This window comes from Phasianus colchicus, chromosome 9, assembly GCF_987193195.1.
Source record: "Phasianus colchicus chromosome 9, bPhaCol1.hap1.1, whole genome shotgun sequence".
NCBI lineage: Eukaryota > Metazoa > Chordata > Aves > Galliformes > Phasianidae > Phasianus > Phasianus colchicus.
In genome coordinates this window covers 16,456,451-16,480,600 of record NC_143444.1, presented here as the reverse complement: position 1 = coordinate 16,480,600, position 24,150 = coordinate 16,456,451, and the positions used below count along the sequence as shown (strand labels likewise).

Below are 24,150 nucleotides of genomic sequence, written 5' to 3'. Positions count from 1 at the left end.
TTCAACTGAGAAAAAAAAAAATAAATATAATACAAAGTCAGATGCAATGCACTGAAGAATATCCCCATAGCAGTGAACAGGAATCCCTTATAGAGCAGCGGTGGAGTTCATACTATCCACACATATGTGAAAGAAAGCATACTGCAATTTAAAAAAAAAATAATCAATTGTGTAAAATTAACATGGGGATTTGAACAATATCATAAGATAAGACTTAAAAAGTCAAACTCTGCATCAAGACAGCAAGGTATCAAAGCCCAGGGAGCTACACAAAATTTCACACAATTTTGGTAGGTTGATCTTTCCCATTTGGGAAAATCTCCCTTCAACATCCACAAACCTAATGTCAACAAGCAGATTCATACAGATGACTTGTAAACTCGTGTTATCAGTCCAACTGCCTCCATATACAAGCCAAAAATGGATACATGAAGCCCAAGGATGCCAGTGAAACAGATTTAGATAATCACATACTGAAGAAATATTAATTAAGATCTACTATGTATAAAAAGTGTTTATAGTTCACCCAAGATAGGAGATGGCACTTGAAATAAGTAGCTGCTTATAAAAGGCTTCTGATCCATGCCACATTCATAGCATTAGTACATAACCCAGTAGTGAGATAAATCAGCATGTTGAAAGTTTTAAAACTTGGCAGCCCTGATGAATTGAGTGGCTTTCCCCTTAAGCACAGCTTCAGCTGAGGGTGAATCATAGTCAAGAATTAAGAATGAAAATACTTGAATGTCAAGCTGACTGTACTAGAAAACTCAAACAAACAAAAAAACAACCATCCTTCACTTTTAGAAACACTATTTTACCATTGATTTATTCTTAACTCCCCAAAAAGGCAAAAATTAAAGAAAAACAAAGTCACAATACATCATTCTCTCTTCACAGTTCTCCCTCACCAACATAAACCCTGTGCCTTAAAGTTTCCCTTTATTTTCCTCAAATGTAGAACATGACCTTTACTCTGAACAGCCATTAGAACCAAATGGGATTTTAAAAGGTACTGACAGGTCATGACTGAAGAATAGGTTGATCCAAGTTCAGATCTTCTCTTTGTATTTTCTATTATCATATAGAAAACATAGCAAACTTCCGCTCTTGAGATCCTAATTTAACATGCTATAAGTACAGCAAAAAGCAAGTCTTCAAGCGCTGCACCTTCCTGTGCTTTGAGAGGGCATGACGGTCCCTTGAGATCAGACACATATTGCTTTTAATTATGTTAGATAATACACTGAACTTATCTTGACATGGGGGGGAGGAGGAGGGGAGAGGAATTGAATTCAGAGGTAGCTGTTGACTTCAGCATCTTTATCATCAATGGTACCTTTATCATCAATTTGGTATTTAAATGCATGATTATTTCCTATTAAAACTAAGAATGAATCCCATCTAATTACACAGACTGATTTTGCTTGAAGTGTTATGTTTCCACAAATTAAGTAAGAAGATGACTTACACCAAGTTGTTCACACAGACCTAGGCACTTTGTCACCAAGTGGAATGTATATCAATTGGCCTCAAGGTGCAGACCTTATTTGCTTTCACAACCAGCTGTTTCTATACCTACAGCCATTTTCTCCAAAACAAATGCACCCCAGTTTCCGACTGTCAGAACTTCTTAAAATAGCAGTTCATCGGATTCAACTAAAGCTAAATCTGCATGATGGAACAAATGTATTCAAATCTATTTTAAATGCTGCAAATCCCTTTAAATAGAACCTTATTTTTGAAAGAGCCCAGCTGTAATTTTTTTCTACATAAAAGGTTTTATTTTTTACCCTCCATACAGCAAACACTATTAATGTTTCAGTTTCTCCAGAGAGTGTATGGATTAGACCAAATGGAAAGTTGCTATGACAACATCACCGTTATTTTAGGTATTAGGAATTCATGCCAAGTTAAACAAAGGGCACACATGGTCAAGAACAACAGCTCTGACATCCAACAAAAAAAGTCCATTTTTCACATTCTAGAATAATAGAATGTTAAGCCCTATATTTAAATTTCCAATGAAGTTCAAGATTACAGTAACAGGACAATATCTTTAGCTCTCCATCCTGATGGTAACTTCTGATAATTGTCACAGTCAGAGAGAGGACAGTCTGATCAGTCACTTTTCCAGCAGCACTTCCTAGAAGACTGAGCCCCACAACCCACTTTCAGAATTTAAAGGGCTGAACCATTAGAGACAAGAGAGGTGAGCAATGACTGTTCCCAAATTTAAGCTCCTGCATCAAAATATGAAAGTCTACAGGCTATGAGATAGCAACCTTCACATCCTTGTTGCAAGTGTGTCAGAAAAACAATACACATTAGACAGTGACTTATATAGCTGGCACTAGATATTCAAAGAACTATCTAACCATAAATCTTAAATAAAAAGATTTTAAAGTTTAGATGCAGTTCGCAGATCCCCATAAGTAACTGGATAACATACCTGATTACAGTTCAATCACCCCTTCTAAAAGTATGGCTCTAAATGTTTATGAAGGCTTGCTCTTTGCAATTAGGACACATTTTCTGAACTTTGTAATTTAAAAAGTTCTAAAATACAAGGTTAAATACTAAATTGTCTAATGTGTTTTCAAAAACTGAGCTTCTGAGCAAAACTGTCTATACCTTCATTAAGCAAGTGAAAAAGTTAGAGAACCAAGTGGTTTGATTTACATTCTGAAAGCTTGAAACTTCGCTAAAATTATTCTCAGCAAGACCAAAATCATTGGCATTTCTTTTAACCCTACTGCTTAAACATGAAGACAGGCAGCTTAAGACTCATAAAACTGAAAGTTGCTTTCTCCTTGAAATGCTAAAGATTTTCTTTAGAACAGAAACACACTGTATCCATCCATCATATAAAAACAAACCCTTCTGAGCAGAAACCAAGAGCATTATCGATTAACATTTTGTTTATTTGGTGTTATTGAAAAAGGACACCTACCTTGACTCTGATAATAGACTTACGGTGATAAAAGCAGCAAAGTGCTGCAATCAGCATTTGAAAAACATTATAATCCTTCGGCATGTTCAGTTCTTCTGTTTGTATGTCCTCAAGACTGAAGATGAATGGTCACTACTACTAGTTTCAGAGATTTAACAAGCTCTTCAGTACGACCACTGTGCCTGCCAGAACTGACACACCCCCCTGCTCACATATCAGACAAGGACACTTTCCACAGCTGAAGCTGATACTATCAATGCAGCAACCACGGGCATCCTTGCTTCCAGTATGCCACACAGAGTATGCCAGAATCCTCATGTGATCTGCCCAACTCACCAGTGAAATTCTAGCTCCTCTATCTTGGTGTCGAGTCAGAGCTGCAATAAGTCACCAGCTCAAGACAAACTTCTCCTGATGAGATACAGAACCCGACTGTCTCCCTGCACTGATAGGAGTTTAAACAGTTGCTTCAGCCCAGTCATGCAGCATTTTCTATCTGCATCATCAATATCTTTCAACATATAGAAGATAAAATCAAAGACGAAAAGCAGTTGATCAGTGCTTGCTGATTGTTGCTTATCACATGTGAACAAGATATACATCTTTAGAGCTTATGTATAAAAGGGAAATTATGAATCTCTTGATTTTTAATTAGGAAATTTCTGGTGATCAGTCCTTGAAGAAAAAAAATGCTACAAAATCAACAATGCCAGCATGGTCAGTGTTAGGGGTGTAACCAGAGTACTATCAGCATTTAAACTATCACTAGACAGTTCTAGCTTGATGATAGTCCCATGGAATAGTGCAAGTTGAAAGAGAAAGAAAAGATGCAATTTTAAAACCTCTGCTTTGACAAAGTAAAAATTTACACCAAGCAAGTTATATTTTTATGCCTGCGATCCTATTTTCTTGGATGCCAAAGTCACACACAGACACTGCCATTGAGACTGTGATAACTAGAATATTTTACCTGCTACTCCACAGCATAGAGAGATTGAAAAAAAGAGAACTAAAAACTGCCTAACAGATTCTTCTATGCCATGCTTTTAATCTTCCTGCCTACAGTCTGCATTCCAGTTTAATTACCACAGTATCATACTCTAAGGATACATCACAAATTGTCTAGAGAATGAGATTGGCACATTTCTGCATTATCTGCTTATGCAGCAGACTTCTCAACCAGATGAAAACTAAATTCTTCAGCTGCGTCTCAGATTTCTTACTACTAGGCAGGTTGCATAGACTTGCCTAGTCCAGAAGTTACAGATAATTCAGATCTCAAATTATGAGTTAGCTCCAAGGACTGTTTAAAAGGAAGAGTTACTTACTTGTCCTTTTATGTCAGCAATATATTCCATAATTAGGAGGATGAATATATTCAATGTTTACAGATGCCCTCAGATAATACTTGAGAAGCAATACTTCCTACCTAATAACAGAGTACCTCCTTCCAACACTGAACAACTGAATGAGGTGAAATGGCCTCAGTGTTCAAATCAAACAATGAAACTTGGCACATAAGCTAAGCAGCAGCACTGAGCAAAGAAAATAGCACAGCACACTAAGGTTTCATTTGATATATCATGAACAGAAACTATCGTAACAAGAACTCAAAACTATACCAGGTGACAAGAAGAGCTATGAGGATGATTAAGCTATTTTGGCAACAGAAACCAATGTGTTTAGCAGTGCAAAATCAAGTGGGACAGTTATTCCAAAAAGCATCAGAAATAAGTTTAGAAAAGGAGAAAAGTTCTTTAAGGCAGAGGGGGAATGGGACAAAATATTTTATGACCGAGCAATGAACAAACATACTTTGGAATTTAGACAAAGGTTCTCAGTCGTAAGACTTTCTCAAGAATTGAGGGCTGGAGCAGCAGATCTAACAAAATTCAGTAATAAGCACTTAACTGAAAGAAAAAAAAAACCAACATCCAAATCCCCATAAGAGCACAGTATGGTACTTTGACAATAGGGAGGATGCAGCACCCTTTATGTACTTGTGCTTTCCTCCCTTACCAAGCTCTAGACTACAAATTCAACCAGCTGTTGCTGTGGTTCATCAGCTAATGCACGTGTATTTCCCCAGGCCTCAGTAACTTCACACGTACATTCATGTCTTACAGAGACCTGCTAGTTTTGCTGCTGTGTGTGTGACTCATTTACCCAGGGAAACTTCCTGGTATAGTTTTAATGGTCTGGTTTGAATGATACAATTCCTGACATGGTTGCTTCACCTGAAGCAACATGTGAAAATACAAGGGACGTATAGAACATCTTCCCAAACATTTTCAACAGGACCTGGATACCTCCTCTAGTCTTTTCCATACCAACAGCATAGAGACTGAACGATGGCATCTTCACCAAACACCCTTCACTGTAGGCACAATCTCTTTACTTCAGTGCACAGCTCAATTGGAAAAATATATTTGGCTTAACATGCACCTATTTTTCATTCGAAAGGCTTATTATTAAGCACGAGTAAAAAAAAAATTTGCAGCTGCAGTTCAACATGAGCAGTACTGTATAAATTACAGATCATAATTGTCAGTTCTCCATTTCCTATTTGTAATGGGATAAGAATCAAAAACTGTGCATGTTTTTGGAATGAGAGAAACAATTACATTTACTCTTAAAAATAATACTGTACAATTTCACAGAGCAGCTGTTGACATTTTTTTTTTTTTAATCAGCATCGTATTGCTGACAGAAAAGAGTGCTTTATCTGGATATTTAGATAGTGCAACAATTCTTTTTTAATATAACAAGATTTTTTTTTTTTTTTTAAATGTAAAGGTAACATGTGCTTTGCACCTACAGTTCAAAGAACAAATGATGCATTCTTAGGAACCAGAGTCAGAACTGAACCTTTGTATGACACTGTGATACAGTACTATGAAAATCAAGACTAGTGGAAGAAATCACAGAGTACACAAGAACTCTCTGCATGACAATATGATAATTCGTGCTCTGATGGCTATCATGGAACTGCTTTCAGCTAGCATGACTAAGGATACCCCTCATGCCACTCCAAATTACACTACATTCATAGCTAGGAAATACTGACTCAGGAGCAAAGGATGGTTTAGACACATTCACTCTTCTGTCCTGCAGCTTTTACTGATACTTTGAGTTCTCACACTCTGTAGAAGAAATAAACTGTCTCATACACAGCAGAAAAATAGTATTTGATATTTCCGAGAAGCCAAGCTATCAATGTGATTCTAATGTTCTCCAACATCAAGAGATCAACTGTATTCCTTTCTTTGTTTTCAAGGATTCTTGGCAAGCATTTTAGCATATCTGATAACATCTTCATTTCTTTCAAAGGATGGCTGGCTAGAGTACTTTTGGTAGCTAAGTTTACTTAGAAAAGATTTCTAAGCTCATAGATCTTAAAATTACGAGATTAAGGACACTTGATCATATAAATGTTCCAAATCAACTTCCTAATATCAAGAAAATAAATTGAGGTGTCTCTGCCAGTCCCATCTGCATTACTACAAAGCCTCTACGATTACTTTAAGCGTTTCATGATCTGATTTAAATTACACTTATTTAGTACCACAGATCAGGACTGTTCTGACACACCTGAACTTCTTCCAGCTCCAATCACAGCACAAGGCATAACGCAAGAGCTTGAAGTGTTCACACTGAATAACGTGTATCTGCTCTGGGGAAATCCTTCTTGGCTGCCTTCATCTTTCTGATTTCTTTTAATCTTTCTCTCTTTTTTTTTGAGACAGAATGTTGTGGGTTTCTTTTTCTCTCATTACAAAAACAAAACAAACAAATAAACAACAGCAAAGAGATTTCTTTGGCTTCAAGGATGCAAATGGCTCAAGTCAGGCAACTGAACTCTGTAAAGATCTGAAGTTATCAAAGTCTGCAGAGCTAAAAGAAGCTATTTTGAACCAAATAGCACCTGTGTTCATGGAAGTGCTTGTAATTCACACAAGGATCTATGATTACCAATTTCACATTACAAAGTACTAAATTCAGACCAGGGCTCATGAGGGGATTGGTGACTTGTAATTATTATCGGGTACTACATTAACAAATCATCAAAGCATTTAAATCAGCTTAACAATATTCAAAGGATCACATGTGATGCTACAGTAGATTTCTTTCCACTAAATGAAAGTAAACAATACACCCAGAAAGTCAACCATAAACCACAGAAGAGATTGTGTACTGTACAAGGATCAGCAGCCTAAATCTGATATAGCACCCAGTCAATTCAAAGCATGCTGCTCACTGTTACTGGACTAATAACACCATAGAAGGTACAGAGCCTCTTGACTGCACAGCGCATATGCACAGACTATCCTGGGTTGTGACCATGAAATGGCACCTGTAAGGTTGTAATAAAGTACAATAGGAATAAAACTTGAAAGAAAAAAAACCCAAAGTATTTGAATTTTAAGTTTGGAACATTATTCTTTTTATATGTATGTTTTTTCTCTATAGCTAATTATTTGTGGTTCTGATGTGAGAAAAAGCCAGAAAATAGTGACATCAGATGACAACTGATAAATTATTTGTTCACAGAAACAGCATTGTCGCAACACCCACTGCCACTTAAGTGCCAGTACTCAGTCCTTAGGACAAGGCCTAGCATCTCTAACTGAAGTTCTGTGGGGAATGCCTCCAAATACTGGTACTTCCTACTGTTCACAGCTGAACAGTTTTTAAAGTGTAAAATACATAGAGAAAAGGGGATGACAACATTGAAAATGCTACTTATTTTTATCTGTCCTTGACTCAACTGTCAGTGGGCACATAATGTCCCACTACCTAGCTCATGTCATACTATTCCTGTGTCATTTCTTACTAGAACTGACTCCTTCAAATACTAACCTCACTTCCTGCAAGCTCTTGTTGGTGCAGTTCCTGATCATAAATCAGAAGACACAGCTGTAGCTGTTATTACACTTGTTTGCACTGCAGGGGTGCGGTATGGGAGAGGTCAGCCAAACTCCTTCCTTCTCTCTGCAACAGTTCCGTGAGGAAAAGTCAGGAAATACTCTGTAATTATTGTACAGGAACAGTAAGAAAACAGATTCCATTTATTCTGCATTCAGTTAAACCTTTGGTAATTGGAGTCATCTAAAAATATAGATTGGAAACTGCAAGAATAGGTGTCCAGCCTTCTTAAGAGCTTCCTGCTAGGTCCTAATGTGAACTTTAGGACATCTAAATACCTTTAAAAAATCTGCTCGTTTATAACTAAAACACTCAAACCTCACAGACAGCTGGTAATAGGCATAGTTTTTCTTATAGCCATTTATTAAGAAGCTACCAGACACTACTATTGATCCTACCAAAACCAAGTCGTCTTATGCTTGAGCTCCATCTACTGTCTGCCACTTTGTGTATAAGCATTAACCTATTTTGTAAGGTCTCATCTGTCTTTCTTTCAACTCATTCCTTATACTGGATAAAATAAGGAAGTGAAAAAGCACACATTTCTTTTTTTTTTTTTTTTTTTTTTTTTAATTTTTTGTTCGGAGTTAGTTCACAACTTCTGGCTCATATTTTCTTCCCTTTTGTGTTGATTTAGCTGTCACTAATCTAACTTCAGTTTTGCTGAACACTGTACAGGAGATCTCTTGCACATAAAAAGGACATACTTATACAATTACTAACTGCAGATTTCTGTTTTTGAAAGTCTCCCCACTCCCATCAAAGTAAAGTGTTTGTCTGAGATCTGCTCCAATTCCAGCTATTTCTTAAAGATGAAAAAATTCATTTACTTCACCAAGGTAACTGAAAGAACCTCAAAATGAACCATTAATCAGAACTCCTGAATACCCTAAAATACTTGCCTTTTATAGAAAGAGATTTTGGATGTATAACACTCAAAAATTAAACCCAAAAGTCACAGGGTTCTGCTGGAGCTCAGTTTTTCATAGCTTTTAGCAGCACATATGAGTTTGAGAAGGCCTATTTTACCCCACATTTCTGCATGATACACTTTCATAAAATTGAGGAATCAAATAAGCAATCTCACATCAACTCACATGCTTCCCTTTACTAACTGAAAGACTTGAGGACAAGGAGGCAAATGATCTCAGAGTATTCTGCACAGCCACTAAAATTGTATTCCCTGTGCTTTGATTCTAATAGCACTTGACACGTAAAACCCACAATCACCAAATTCTGCTCCTTTACGAGTATAAATGTGTAGACGATATCACAACTGAAATGTACTTCCAATACTCCTTCCCTCTCTGCAGGCAGACTCGTATCCAAACAGTATGTTTCCAAAAAGAGGCAGGACGCACAAACACACACAGTATACTTGTCTTATCCTAATTAGAAGCTTCACCTCCACGTGCTTTGTCACTAAGAATTCCTAAAACGTTTATTAATAATTTGACTCAGCTATATACACATTCCCTCTTGCAGTTCATGTATGTATAAGTTTGAAAATCAACTTCAGTAAGGTGCTGCTATATACAAGTTTAATATAAACAATTTCACGTACCAGTAAGCCTTTGCTCTTAGTCCACCTGCAGATTAGAAAGAGAATCTAAACACATAAAACTGTTGTTTTTAAAGCTTAGTTCCCATGGAATACTAATGAAGTCTCAAAATGAAAAGAAGTATTCCACACAAAACCACAGCTCAGCAACTGTTGGGAAAAGATCAACACAAAGGATCGTAAACTGCAGTGAGGCCTCTATTCCATTAATAGTTTAAGAATCTCACATGAAAAGGAATAAAACTGTGTGGCACTCATAGCTTTCATATAGATAGATAGATAGATACATAGATATATATACACACATACACACCTATTTACATAGGTATATAAAAGTCTGCCGTAAGCTGTAAGAATTCCAGCTGATGCCCTCACACAGACAGCAAGACACCTTTTTCTTCCCCTTGTCTTAACCAATGCAGTGTTTTTACAGAAATTGGAAAGAAAAATCAAAGTCAATTTACAACTAGATTAACTTGTACGCACTTACCACTCAAATCTTCAAATCCTTTTCATTATGCATGGGGTTGCTCTTAAGAGTATATTAAATGTACACTGCAAGTGAGGTAGGACAAATTATATGAGCAATACTGTCATTCAGGAACTTTCTTTCTTAGACATAGGCAGTACTTTTTTGGGAAATGGGATACTTTTTTTTTTTTTTTTCCCCCCAAATAAGGCAGCATAAAAGATTGGGTGCAGTATTATACACAAAAGCACTGCTTTTCCAGAAATGATCTCTCACTTCAACAGTCACAACATCTAATAAAATTAGACATTTGCACTAAAAATGAATCACAAATCAAGGAGCACCAAAGCCTAGAAACATGAAAGCTATTTCACACACGAAGTACTGTAAACTCTATTTCAGCATCAGGGAAGGGAAATGCATGAGCTACTGCTATAAGACTTTACAATAAAGGCCAGATTAATTAGAAAGCCACTACCCACTTCACTGAATTCATATGAGGATTATCATTCACAAAGAAAAGGAAAAAAAAGCCCTCTGCTCTCAATATACTTAAAAAAAAAAAAAAGAAGAAGAAGAAGAAGAAAAAAAAAAAAGATGAGACCACCAGATCTTAAAAGCTTAACAGGTCATGCAAGAATGGGGGGTTGGGAGAAAAGCTCTGAACACAGTTACAGGCTAATCTGAGGCTCTCTCTTCTGGGAGACATGCCCTAAGACAGCAGACTGAAAAACGCATCGTCTTGTGCAGCAGCAGAATCGCAGCTCCTACATATTTACTGGAAATATCTGCTTAAATTTTATTCATCACTTCACACCCAAAAGACTATAGAATTGCTGACTTAATCACCTTCCCACAGAGTAGCCTGTTAGCCAAACAAATCTCAACATTACTAATTATTGAAGCTTGGATGTAAGATCCATCACTAATTACGGATAACAGTTCTATCAAATGAAACAAGTTTTCATTAAGTCCAATAAAAGGGGACAAGATTATCATAATGATTTCAGGGAATTATCTATTTAAGAGCTGCTGAATTTCAACTACATATGCAACTCACACAAGCCAGGATGCCATGAAAGACAATGACATCCTGGCCTCTATCAGAAGTAGCATTGCCAGCAGGAGCAGGGAGATGATTTACCCCTGTACTCAGCTCTGGTGAGGCCACACCTCAATTCAGTTCTGTGCCCCTCACTGTAAAAAAGACACTGAGGACCCTGGAGCATATCCAGAGAAAGACAACAAGGCTGGTGAGCAGTTTGGAGCTCAAGTCTTACCAGGAACAGCTGAGGGAACTGGGATTGTTTAGTCTAGAGAACAGGAAGCTCAGGAAAGACCTTATTGTCTTTTATAGTCTTTAACTACCTGAAAGGAGGTTGTGGCAAGGTAGGGGTTGGCTTCTTCTACCGCATAACTAGTGATAAGGCTAGAGGCAATGGCCTCAAGTTGTGCCAGGGGAGGTTAAGTGTGGATATTAGGAAAAACTCCAAAAGGGTGGCCAGGCACTGAAACAGGCTGCATAGGGAGGTGGTTGAGTCACTGTCCCTGGAGAAGTTCAAGAAACATTTAGATGTTGTACTAAGGGATATGGTTTACTGAGGAAATACTGTTAATAGGTAGACAGCCGGTCTAGATGATCTTGGAGGTCTTTTCCAACCTTGATGATTCTATGAACTCCTTAAGTCTTGAATTTTTTCTTGGCTGTTAAATGGATTAGATCAGTGATATCAGTGATATTCAGAAAAAGTTGTATAATTTAAGAGAAAGAGTTGATGGGGAAAAATCTTTCATCTCTATTCTATGTCTCTGAAGAGAAAAAAAAAAGAGGTTACAATGAAGGTTATAATGAAATTATTATGAAAATTTTATTTTTAATAGCAATGACAATTAAAAAAAATTCACAGTAACAATGTTTCTCTCCAGCAGAGGGCGATGTATAACTATCAGCTACTCAGCAAGTCTCAGAAGGAGGACCTTACTTAATTATGAGGTGGATAAGTTTATGCATTTTACATTAGATTAGATCTAGCAGAGTCTTATCTTTATGAATTACACACAATTTATATAGAAGAGGCATCTGCTGTGGGGTGATGTTTGTGACACTAAAGATCCTACTAAGCAGAGGAACATAGAAAACTATAAACATCCCAATAAAACATCATTTAGTTCAATGCCAAGGTCAAGCCAACAATCTTCAAGTTGGATATCAATTCCATAACAACAAAAAGATAGGTAAACTGAAACTCAGATATATGGGTGTACTCTTCATTAAAATACATTCTGTCTGACACTTCTGCTTTCTGTGATGCAAAAGGGAAAAAAATGAAGGAAAAAAGGATCAAAAGGAACCTCATGATCATTTGGTGCCTTAGCGTTAGATAATCTTCTGAGCAAAAACTTAATGTGTAACACAAAACCCAACAAACCTTCTATTCACAAGTCACAACTTGCATCTCAAGAGACAAGTCTGCACAGGAGAATGATACACAGTGGATCATAAACAAGTATACATTGTACTGGCAACTTTTCCAGTGGGCTGGGAATTTCTCTAATATATTTCTATGTCTAAAAAAGTTTCCTTGCAATGAAATCTCAGTGTCATCAGGAAAAACTCTTTCCCAAACTGCTACTACATGTTATGCTGACAAGCTTTTCTTTTTTCTAAACCATGCCTAGTACACATACACACGAACTAACTTCCATTTTGACAGTACTCTTCCCAAATTATCTTCCTGGTACAGCCATTAGAGTGATGAACACCCACACATGTGACTGGTGTCAAGAAGATGAACTTTTTCAATGAATCACACAAGCTGTCCACAAATAAACCTCACTGCTGAATCAAAGTTCCTCCAAGCTAAAAAGCTCGACAGGATCAACACTTCAGCATGACATCAAAATTTTATTTTCCGGTTGCATTCACAAGAGCTGTCATAAATAACAGTAATAACTATGGCAGCCTGTTCTCTAACAAAATCAAGGAGGAATAAAACTAGGGAGAAAATGAACACGGTGGGGTTGACAAAATCTAGTACGCTTCAGGAAATGGAATAATATTTTTCTGCAGCTCTAACTTCCTTGAACCAGTAACTTCTTTTTTCCAAGTCTGAAACTAAATATAAACTTTTTCCCCTCATGATCACACTCAGCAGGCAATCAGTCATAAATTCTGTAATTCTTCCACTAATAAATTAAAACATATCTCTAAAATCTCTGGCTATAGAACTTCTCTGATGAGTATTTTTGCCATTATTAGCACTTTTCTCACAGGAAATGCTTGAAAGATTTCCAGAAAACAGAAACCTGTTTCTCTTCCTTTCCATCCTGATAGAGCTTTAATGATCACAACATAGACTTCTATTGAAAGTTCCCAAAGTATTTACAATGCATAGGAATGAGACAGAAAGCTGTTTTTAGTTCACATGAACCTGATGAAAACGACTCTCAAGTTCTCCAACACTCTAAAGCTGCCAGCACTTGATCCTTTTCTCCCCTGCAGGAGTCTGTCCCCTGGAAGTGCAGACTCTGGGTGTGGGAACAACCTGCTGAGACTACCAATGGTTCTATTATTTGACTCATAAAACTTGTAAAAATCTCACAGAACGTACAACGTGCTATTGTGTTCGTAAATCTCTTTCATGACTTAGTTAGCAGCCTGTCTGAAAGCAGTCTGGCCTGTTTTTGCTGCTACCATAAAAGGATTTTTTGAAAGAGCCATTTAACTGTGACCATGGTTTCAGAAACGCTGAGAAGACAAAGGAAGGGCTGAAGTCATTCAGACACTTCAGTGCTCAGACTCCATCAAATCAGTGTATGTCGTTCCCTCAGAAGGAGCTTATGCATAATTAGCTCTCTTTGTATACTGAATGAACAAATACATCAATATTCAAGACGCATAAAACTGCCACTTGTGAGCTGTAGTTTAGATTTAAGCATTAGAAACCACAGTGCACAACCTATAGAAAGCAGGCTATCAAAGAACACCTTCAGAAGACTGATTTTATAATCACGTACTTTCTGTCTTGTGTCTTGAAAAGAATTAAAAGAAAAATAATGTATTTTGTATTTCCCATAGCCAGAGTATTTTTAAATACAAGCAATTAATATTACTTCTTGTCACCTGCAAGGAAAGAATTGTATAAACAGAAAATTGATAAAAGTGGCTTCTGAGTTTACCATCCCTCTCTGTTCTTTGTAGCAGTGCCTGTGGGTAGTCACTACTGCATGACAAACAGCACAAGATTCTCTGCACTGTGAAGCTGAGTAGAATGAATCAAAAGATATTTTTTTCTCATTCCTGAATGAATTATTCCCGTTCTATGTAAAGGAGATGCTGATAATCTTCCAGCAAGAGCACATACTGAACAAGTATTGATTAAAAAAAAGTATTGATTAAAAAAAAAAAAAAAAAAAACAAGTAAGTCTAGCCAGTCTAAAATTACCTTCCATGGATTAAGTGTGCCCAAACAACCCTACACAGAGCATCAGACATGAGGATGGCACACATTTGATCGTTTCTGATAGATTGTTCAACACAGTCGGCTACTTGCTGCACAATATGGAGCAGCTCCCCAAGGGAAGCGTGGGAAATGAGCTCACCAACAAAGGTGCAGTCCCACATCACCAAGGTACAAGCAAGCTGAAGAGGGTGATGACACTGACATGTGCTGTCACAGACCAGCGAGCCTCAGGCAAGACAGGATAATGGACCAAGACAAAGGTCCATCTAGGGATTCTCACACAACAATTCAGAAATGGGGCTTAGGGGCAGCCACACCTAAGACAACTCAGGAATGGCCTGAAGCCACCAGTCTGAGCTTAAGCAGAAGTTCTGCTCACCAGATGTGGGTAGGGGCCCTGAGTGAGGCCAATTAGTGCCTTCAGGGTACCGAAATAGTAAACTTCATTAAGGACTGTAACTTGGTAGAGACACCAGGAGCCCGACTGCCTGAATACAAATAGACATTTGCAAATGCAAAGTTGCTACAAGCAAAGTGAGATGCTACAAAAAACCTGTTTTAAAGCTTTGTAACTTGAGTACCTTAATTTTCAGCAGTTCATACTTGACTTCATATGGCCTTCACCATCTATTCAATGAGCTGAAAATTCTATAAATCCAGAAAGCATTTTCTTATACTTCTTGAATTTGTGCCTTAAGACTTCTTCTCCAGGATTCCTATTTTAAAACCACTGAACTGTGGACCAAGTTTACAGTTCATTAAACTAAGATATATAGACAGGAAAAACTTTGTTAAAAGGGAGTTGAAGGAAAGGATAGTCCTTGTCTTCTTCCTTGTAAGCCTCTTTTCCCCAGGCTTTTCATCCTGACATCAAAGTTTTAATAAGTAAATTTAGCACCATGGTTTATTGACAAGAATCCAAGACAAGCTTCTACTAGAAAACTGAAAAGATGAGAAACCACATTTATAATATATAAAACTTGTTGCAACAAGACAAGACACATATTGATAAATTGGCACATGATGCATCTGCCTTTCACTTGGCTATATTATTAAAACTGTAACAATGTACACTGTTCAGAACAGTGCAAGATGTACAGCAAATTACATAATACAGTCAACATGTCCACCACTGTTGCCCTTGGCATCCTTTTTTTTTTTTTTTTTTTTTTTTTTTTTTTTTTTTACAGTGCTCTCCAGACAGCTCTTGGCCTCCATCAAAGAACACTACATCATCATATCTCAGCATTAAGCTGTGACTAAGGTCAGGGACCTTGCAACACTGAACTAACTGATGTTTAGAGCAGAATTCTAGCAGCAGTGCTACGAGTCCTTTGGCAGCCCCTTTCCCCTTCTTCTTCCCTTCCCATTCTCTTCATCCCTTTTCTTACTCCAAACCGTAATTCCAGGTTTCACTCCAACCCTCAGCTGAGAGTGTAGCAGAAGACGCCTCTCCACATCACCATTTCTCCTAGTTTACTACTTCTATCAACCTGGACCCTACCCCAGGAACCTCTCAATTATCCTCAACCACGAACACCCAACAAAGGGAACTCTAACATCAGAAATCAACTGACTCTGGAATTTCCTCTTCAGTCTGTTACTATTGGCCCTCCTCAGTCTCTTTGTCACCAGAATTCTAACCTAAAGCAGAAATTCAAGCATCTGAGAAATTTAGACTGTCCACATGAATAGCTACAGACACATCCTATAGTCAAGGATAACCTGCGCTTCTCAAATACTTTCCAGAACATTATAATCTCCTAAAAGACAGAGGAATGGAACACAATAATTAAAGAATGTAATATCTGAGAGAAGTGACTTATACATCAGTTCTTTCAAGGTTCAATAAAAGAATATTCACTCAACCACAAAGGTATCAATTCAGTGGAAACTACAGATGTTATGTACAGCAAGAGGCTCTTGCTAAGGAATCACATTCCTAAGGTTTCTTCCAGAGTTTCTATACTGCCAATTCAGGATTGACTTTTATAAGATTTATGAATGCTTCAGAGTATTTGTGATTTACACTAACATAATACATATTTATGTATTTTTCAGCACTCTGATATGTACAAAAGGAAAACAGGATATACAATTTTGCCAAGATTTCAGCTGCTTTTCAGATCAGAAGTGAATTTTTAACTGTAGCATCAAGTAAGTATAGACCTGACTTTTTGTTGGTTTTTTTGTTTTTGGTTCTTTTAAACTGTTAACAAAGACAAGTTCATGGGTAGTCACCACTTAACTGAAAAGAGGCCCCAGTATCCAAATGAAACACAACACCCAGAAGCGTTTCACCGAACCACAGAGAAAATGGTCTGATATATTTATAATAGTTTCTCTATAGCAAAAGACAGACAGAAGCACCATTTGCCTACAAAAGACTGGAAATACTCGTGAAGTTCAAGTTCCATACTGAATGAAATATTTGAAGGATAAGAACTGGTACCTTACCTTAACATACTCCAAAGTAGGATCTGGAATATTCTGATCTCTAGAACAGAATGGGGCAAGAGGGAGAAGAGAAACAAACAAAAAAAAATGGTGAGTCCAAACATTTCTAGTATTACTGAATAGATCATGTTAAAATTCTTGCTAAAAATTGCCTCTGTAAAGACAGATGGCCTACCCAATCATTTAAGAAATATATTAAACATCAATTCCTTCTGGAAAATCAGTAGAGGGCTACTGTTACTGAATTTTGGAAATAAACATCATTACACAGGTTTAAGTATAATGATGTTTATCTATACAGATTTAAGAACTAAAATTTCAGAGGGCTGAAAATAATCAAGTTACCTAAAACATTTCAAGTAAATTAAAGAGAGAGAACTCTCAAGCTTTTCAGTTTATTCCTTTCTTGTATGTTTTCCCATTTAGGTTACTGGTAATGACAGGATTGAGAGGGCACTCACTGCTAACAGAATAGAAAGTAAAACACAACATTCACTTTTTATATCATCAAAGCAAAGAATTAATGGGTTTGCAAAAGTATAATATTTTACATTTTGAAAAAAAAAAGGTTCTTGTACTCTTTCACAAACTTCACAAAATTATCGTAACTTCAACATTACAATTATTTGAAAGTCAAGTAATCAAGCCATTGCTCTGTCTTAAAAATAAAATCTGTTTTTGCATGTTGTCTATACATGCACATGACAAATATTCCCAAGGGCATAGAACGCTACATTATAAGCCTTGTTATCAATTATAACTCTAGCAATAAATAGGAATAAAAACAAATATTTGTTTTCAAAGGCTTCTGTATATTTGTTTTTGTTTTGGAGTGAGAAGGTTACTAGAATTTGCAACATAGGCTAGGATGATTTCTACAGACTGAGATGACATACACAGCACTAATTTAAACACAAACACACAAACATGCAACAGACACGATGAAAATCTTGCAGACTCATAAAGCCATCAGGAGCCTGTTATGGCAATCCAGTTTGCCACGCTGCCAACACATGCCCAAAAATTTAGAAAGGGAATTCTGTTCAAGTGGAAGTTGCTATGATGTAACACTGGAAATTTCAGCAGGTTCAGACAGGTAGAAAATGGGTTACATTGGAATCAACCATCTCAAAATACTGTTTCAAACTTCACATTCATTTGGAATGTAATTGCTTATCATCAGAAACTAAGCTTTGTTTAATACTCAGTTTTAGGTTGGATTCCCTCACAGCTCTTAATCTAAAAGCAAAACAGAGCCCTTCTGCTTCACAGCCCTGCCTCCAAAGAATATTGCAAAGTTCAGTTGTCCAGGTTGGATTGCATGTTGCTGTTTCTCACTATCCCAGTACTTATCAACAATCAAATTCCATTCCCAGTTAAGTTTAAGAAATAAAAAAACACCAATGATGCCAAATCCAGTGGAAGTAGAATTTGGTCCATTTGAAGTATTTTCTTAGGCAATATCCAAAAGAGAGATATTTGGGCAACCGTACACACACAAAATACATGCAAACATATCAGAGAAAACAGGTGAAACACAGAGGAAAAAGGAAGCTAGTGTAGAAAAAAATAAAAAAGAAAAAAGTTTTCTTTCACAACATTTAGCAATTTAAGTGGGGAAAAAAATCCCATTCTTAATCAGTACAGCAAAGTTCATAAGCATGGCTAAACTTTTCTCATACCCAAATGATCTGTGGAAAGTTCTGACAATTCTGAAAGCTGTGAAAAAAATTAACAATTTATTTTGCAATTTACTCATCCCTTGCCTGTGGAATCGTTCAGAAACAGGATCTAACAGTGCTGTATTTATACTATACTCCTAAACAACGAACCTAAGTGATAAAACTAACTAGTTAACTGCTACTTTAGCAGTGAGAACGGTTTCTTCTGGTATTCACAAACTTTAGTCCTGTACACTGGCCTTGCTATGGACTCTACTGTTCCCACTGTCAAATGCAAAGCAACAGATCTTTAGGACAGATCAAGCCAAAGGAAAATAAATAAAAGAAGTAGAAACACTCCAAGACAAAGCAGTCTGTTTACTGCCATATAAAGCAAAGAAACCAGGACTGAAAGAAAGCGACCTACTTTTCTTTCACTGTTCTTACCATCCACAAGAGAAAAGTGCTTTGAAAATTTTGGGCTTGGGAAAAAGACGCTGCATGGTGCCCTACAAAAGCACCGTAATATTTAATCTGATGAACTGATACACAATAAAACATAGCAAATCCTACAGTGCCCCACTACTACAGCTTATGGAAAGGGATGCTTATGCTGTAAACCCTCCTCATCTCAGCCACGTTCTCCTAACAGATCTTCCCTCTTTTCTCCCTACCTTATGTTGTCTAAGTCTCCATCTCTGTGCAATTTTTTTGAGATTATTTTCAAGGAAGGTAACTTTCACTGATGTGCAATAACTAATAGTAAATATTAATTATTTCATGTTTATATCTTGCAATTCCAGCATAAAGCTGCCACACTAAGCAGTTGGCCAAAACAACTAGGAACTGAGCACAAAACTAACTCCTGAGTCTCAGCTCTCAGTTAGTAGTGACGAAGCACCATTTATGTCACGTGCTCCCAGCAAAGGAAACCTATCCTCTCAAGACCCTCAAGAAAACTAAAAGCTCCTTTTTTTTTTTTTTTTTTTTGGTAAGTCATCTTAATAAAAAGGGCAAATTCACAACCACACTATTTGTATAGGATAGTCTTCAGGAAAAAAACAACACAACATTTTAAGATAAGTACTTGCAGGCTCTGCTACGTCTCAAAATCAATTCAATTGAAGCTTTGTTTTGATAACACCAAACTTTTCCTCTTTTATTAGATTTTACTACATTTCAAGTAATGCTAATGTTTCTCTTCATAATGAGCTTGACCTTACAGCTTTGTTCATTTGCATCCTTACCCACAATATGTACAAATTAGAGTCTGTAAGTCAACCATTACTGTGTGAACTGTGGGTTCACAGGTTGGGTGTTATTACATATTCTGGCTTCCTAATAATCAGATAAGCTCAATTTTCATTCAGCCAAAAAGCCCATTAAATGCAGAAAGAATCTGGAATATTTTCAGAATGCCTCAAAGGAAGGCACTGGGTAAGTGCTCAATAGGTCATACAGAATTGGCTTCATACTCTTTTCATACTCAGACTGTCACAAAATATAATTTAAGATAGAGATGTGAATATGTATTCCCATATCTATTTTGGGTATTCACAACCTTGCCATTTCATTTCAAGAGCTAAAAAACACAGCCTCTCTCCAGAGTGTTTAACCCTTCTCCACATGTACAAATAGCATACATGTACACATGTACAAGTCCTCCACACATCAGTGTTGAAACTGCAGTAGAATAAAATACTCCTCCAGTAACAATTCACCAGTACAAGTAAGCAGTTAATCATCGCACTCTTAACCTCCACCATTCTAAGGCTGTCCTGGCCAGAAGCACATTCTTTCTTGAGCTTCCCTTGATACGTCTGAAAACATCTTTCTCACTGCTGGAGCACAAACCCCACTCTGATCATTCAGCTCAGTGGGTGCAGAATGGCCAGAATTCGCAAGCAGCTTCTCCTTTTCTGCAGACTCTGAGGTTTGTTCAATAATCTTTAAGCAGATATCCTACTATTTTTTTCTATCCATTTTAAGAAAACCTCCATCTTTATACGATTGTATGTTACCTTCCAACCTCTTTGCTGCTGTGAAGAGCCCTACAGCATACAGACCTGCACAGACTAAGCCACGTTAAGCACCTGCTTTCTCTGGTCCTTTGCCACCCTCATAGCCACACTTATCAAGTAACTGTGATAACTTCAATACAATTTAAGTGTGGACATAACACACTTAACACACGTAGTATTATCAGAGATGCCCAAATCCTCATCATCATTCAACTAGATAATAATTCCTACAAGTTATGAAAACTGCTGACAGTCCCTTTGTCAGTACATTACATTACAGTACATTATTTGCGCTACTAAGTGCTTTTATAAATGTTCTTGTGGGGAAAAACATTAGCACACATTGCTACAAGAAAGCATGTTTCTTTGTTTTACAGAGACCATTGCTAGTGACATTTTTTAAAGCAGCTCCTTTCTTCTACATTGAGAAAGCAATGCTGAGAAGAACAAATTTTTCAACAGTGCCAAGGCTGCTGTCTGACAAATCAAAGTGAAGACAGTAGAGGCTCAAAGGAGCCCAATAAACTGAAAAATGCACCAACCTGTTGCATGGTTGGTTAGACAGACAGAACTGCTATAGAGACCAGATAGGATTTAGAAGCCTTCTTCAATTTGCCTCCAAATTCCTTCCATCTACATAGATTTAAGAAATACACAACTACTTAATTTTAAAGGTACAAGTCTGAACACGCTAGACAGGCTGTATTTAAGTATACATACTGCAGATTAATGTTATTTGCACTGTAAACTAGAGTAAAAGATGTGGTGATTTTATCCTTGAGCAGCTTCTGCATAACACACACACTCCTACTACATTCCTAACTTCATTCCTCTCTTCTGTCTACAGCTGCACAAGGCTATGAACATGACTCACCCAAACACCAGTGGAAACAAGTGCAAACTGCTATGTCTAACTGCATAATGACCTACAGTTCACACAAGAACATCAGGGACTATTCAGTAATTAAAACTCAAGAAAAGATAAAACATCCTTTTCTCTGAAATTAAGTAAAATCTTCACTCATTCGTATTTAGCTTCTGCTAATATTATAGCCATTTACTGTCATCACTTCCATCTTCTGCAATCCCTTCACTTGGTCCATTCTACCTATCAGAGCAGAAAATCTACCCTACTTTTATCACCTTTTCCAAGTCAACTTCTAATTTTGAACCACAGACAGTACTGTTCTCTCTACAATTCAAACAAAAGCCCAAAGTAGGAGCTTCCATTATTCTATTTTCCATAACATTTAGAAATCCAAGAGCCAAAGTTTGCTCTTTAAAGCTGTTCTTAAGCATTCTTTTTCCAGGACAGTCACAATGCTGTGAAAGCAGTGGTTGTGCAGCAGAACTATGGCTTATCAAAAACAGGCATGGCTTTTATAAATTTTTCTGCATACGTGCTGCCATCTGTTGATTTATACCTTCGTCTGGCAACTCTGTACAGTCAGTGCCTTGTTTGCTGTAGTTCCTCAGAATTGAGTTATTCAGAAATTTAAAATCATTTTAAATTTATTCAAATAAAGAAAGAAGCACACTCAATAGTATCACAGATTCTACCAAATTATCTGAAGCTCATGTAAATTGAGGTACAAAAATTACTCACAAAGGATGATTATCACCTAGCTGATGTGCTTTCAATGAGTTTGACCTGAAACAAAGGAAAGCTAATTCTTTGATTTGAGGAAAAGTTGTCCTACCTGACTGCTTCTTTAATTCAGTTTAAACTCATTGCATCAGGCACCAGATGTTTGCTCACCAGAGGAGAGCAAGCTATACAATATACTGCCCTATGTGACATTTAACTCTGCTGCATATATTTCACTCAATTTCATTGATTTCCTCCTTACTAACAGATCAGAAATTTATAACCCTACAAAATTGCTTGATTGCTCATCTCCCATCTTCACATCATCCAACTGGGTTGTACTTTGACAAGTTGGTACTAGTGAGTTGCTCAGCACAGAGCTCCAAGAATATGCAATCTCATCATCACGTAATAAACTGTGGCTTCTACAAGTACTTTCAGAAGCCAGTAGGTATCTCACAATCTATCATGAAAATACATATCAGACTGCAACATAAGAAAAATCACAATGCAGAGTACCTTTCACAATGCAGACTATCTTTCACTAATCAACATTTTTTACTAGAAAGTAGAAGTACAGACACACATAGTTTCAGCCAGAGTGTGACAGACAGGTTCACGGCAACAGACATACAATTAATAAAACTTATGATACAGAAATGATCAATCAAAGGTAACCAGAGGTATCGATCCTTCTAATGATCTTGCAAATAGTTTCATATCTGAAGAACTGTACTGCCACATTTAAATTCAACACACACTATTATCATATCAGTCCTTAGAGTTGGAAGGGACCTTTAAGGGTCACCTAGCCCAACTCCCCTGCAATGAACAGGGACATTCTCAGCTAGATCAGGCTGCTCAGAGCCTGGTCCAGCCTGGCCTTGAACATTTACAGTAACGGGGCTTCCACCACCTCTCTAGGCAACCTGTGCCAGTGCCTCACCACCCTCACTGTAAAATACTTTTTCCTTATATGCAATCCAAATCTACCCCCTGTCCTATGACCTCAGATGCTGCTAAAGAGCCCATATCCTTCTTTCCTGTAGCTTCTCTTCAGATACTGAACAGTCAACTCTGAGCCTTCTCTTCTCCAGGTTGAACAGCCTCAGCCCTCTCTGTCCTCACAGGAGAGGTGCTTCATCCCTTGGATCCTTTTTGCAACCCTCCTCTGGACATGCTCCAACAGGTCTACATCTCTCTTGTACAGAGGACCCCACAATCTAGAAGCAGTACTCCAAGTGAGGCCTCACCAGTGCAGGGTAGAGGGGCTGGATCACCTCCCCTGACCTGCTGGTCACACATCTTTTGATGTAGCCCAGGATATGGATGGCTTTCTTGGCTGCGAGGGCACACTGCTAGCTTATGACCTTGTTAGCTTCCAATCCACCAGCACTCCCAAGCTCTTTTTGGCAGGGTTGCACTCAATCCTTTCATCTCCCAGTTTATATTGCAGGTGGGGATTGCCTCGATCCAGGTGCAAGACCTTGCACTTGGCTTTGTTGAACCTCAAGAGGTTCGCCTGGGCCCACTTTCAAGCCTATGTATAGATCCATCCGGATGACATCTTGTTCTTCAGTTGTGCCAACTGTATACCGCAGCTTGGTGTCATCTGAGGATGAACTTGCTGAGGATGCACTTGACCCACACTCAATGTCATTGATGAAGACACTAAAGAGTACTGGTTCTGGCACTGACCCCTTAGGGACACCACTTATCACTGACCTGCATCCAGACACCGGGACACTGACCAATACTTCCTGGGTTTGATCCTGCAGCCAGCTCTTCGTCCATCAAACAGTACATCTACCAAATCCATCTCTCTCCAATTTGGAGAGAAGGGCACTGTGAGGTACTACATCAAGGACCTAACTAAGTCCAGATTGATGACATCAGTGGCTCTTAGGCCGATGGTTGGTCAAGCAGGATTTGCCTTTGGTGAAGTCATGATGGTTCTCTCATATCACCTCCGCCCTGTCTTACATGTGCCTCAGCATAGCTTCCAGAAGAATCTGCTTGATGACCTTTCCCATCATAGAGGTGAGACTGAC

At 37.7% G+C, this 24,150-nt stretch overlaps 1 protein-coding gene across 9 annotated transcripts in view; it reads right to left on the bottom strand.

The window, feature by feature from the left end:
• BCAR3 (BCAR3 adaptor protein, NSP family member) overlaps window positions 1–24,150 on the bottom strand; it is a 104,611-nt gene that overhangs the window by 37,239 nt on the left and 43,222 nt on the right. For 8 of the 9 annotated variants that reach the window (XM_090146328.1, XM_090146329.1, XM_090146330.1 and 5 more), the window contains one exon: window positions 16,830–16,869. In XM_090146328.1, the coding sequence (XP_090002454.1) occupies window positions 16,830–16,869 (40 nt within the window). Of the gene's footprint in view, window positions 1–7,813; window positions 7,951–16,829; window positions 16,870–24,150 lie in introns of those variants that run through there. The other variant, XM_090146334.1, reaches the window with a different exon arrangement.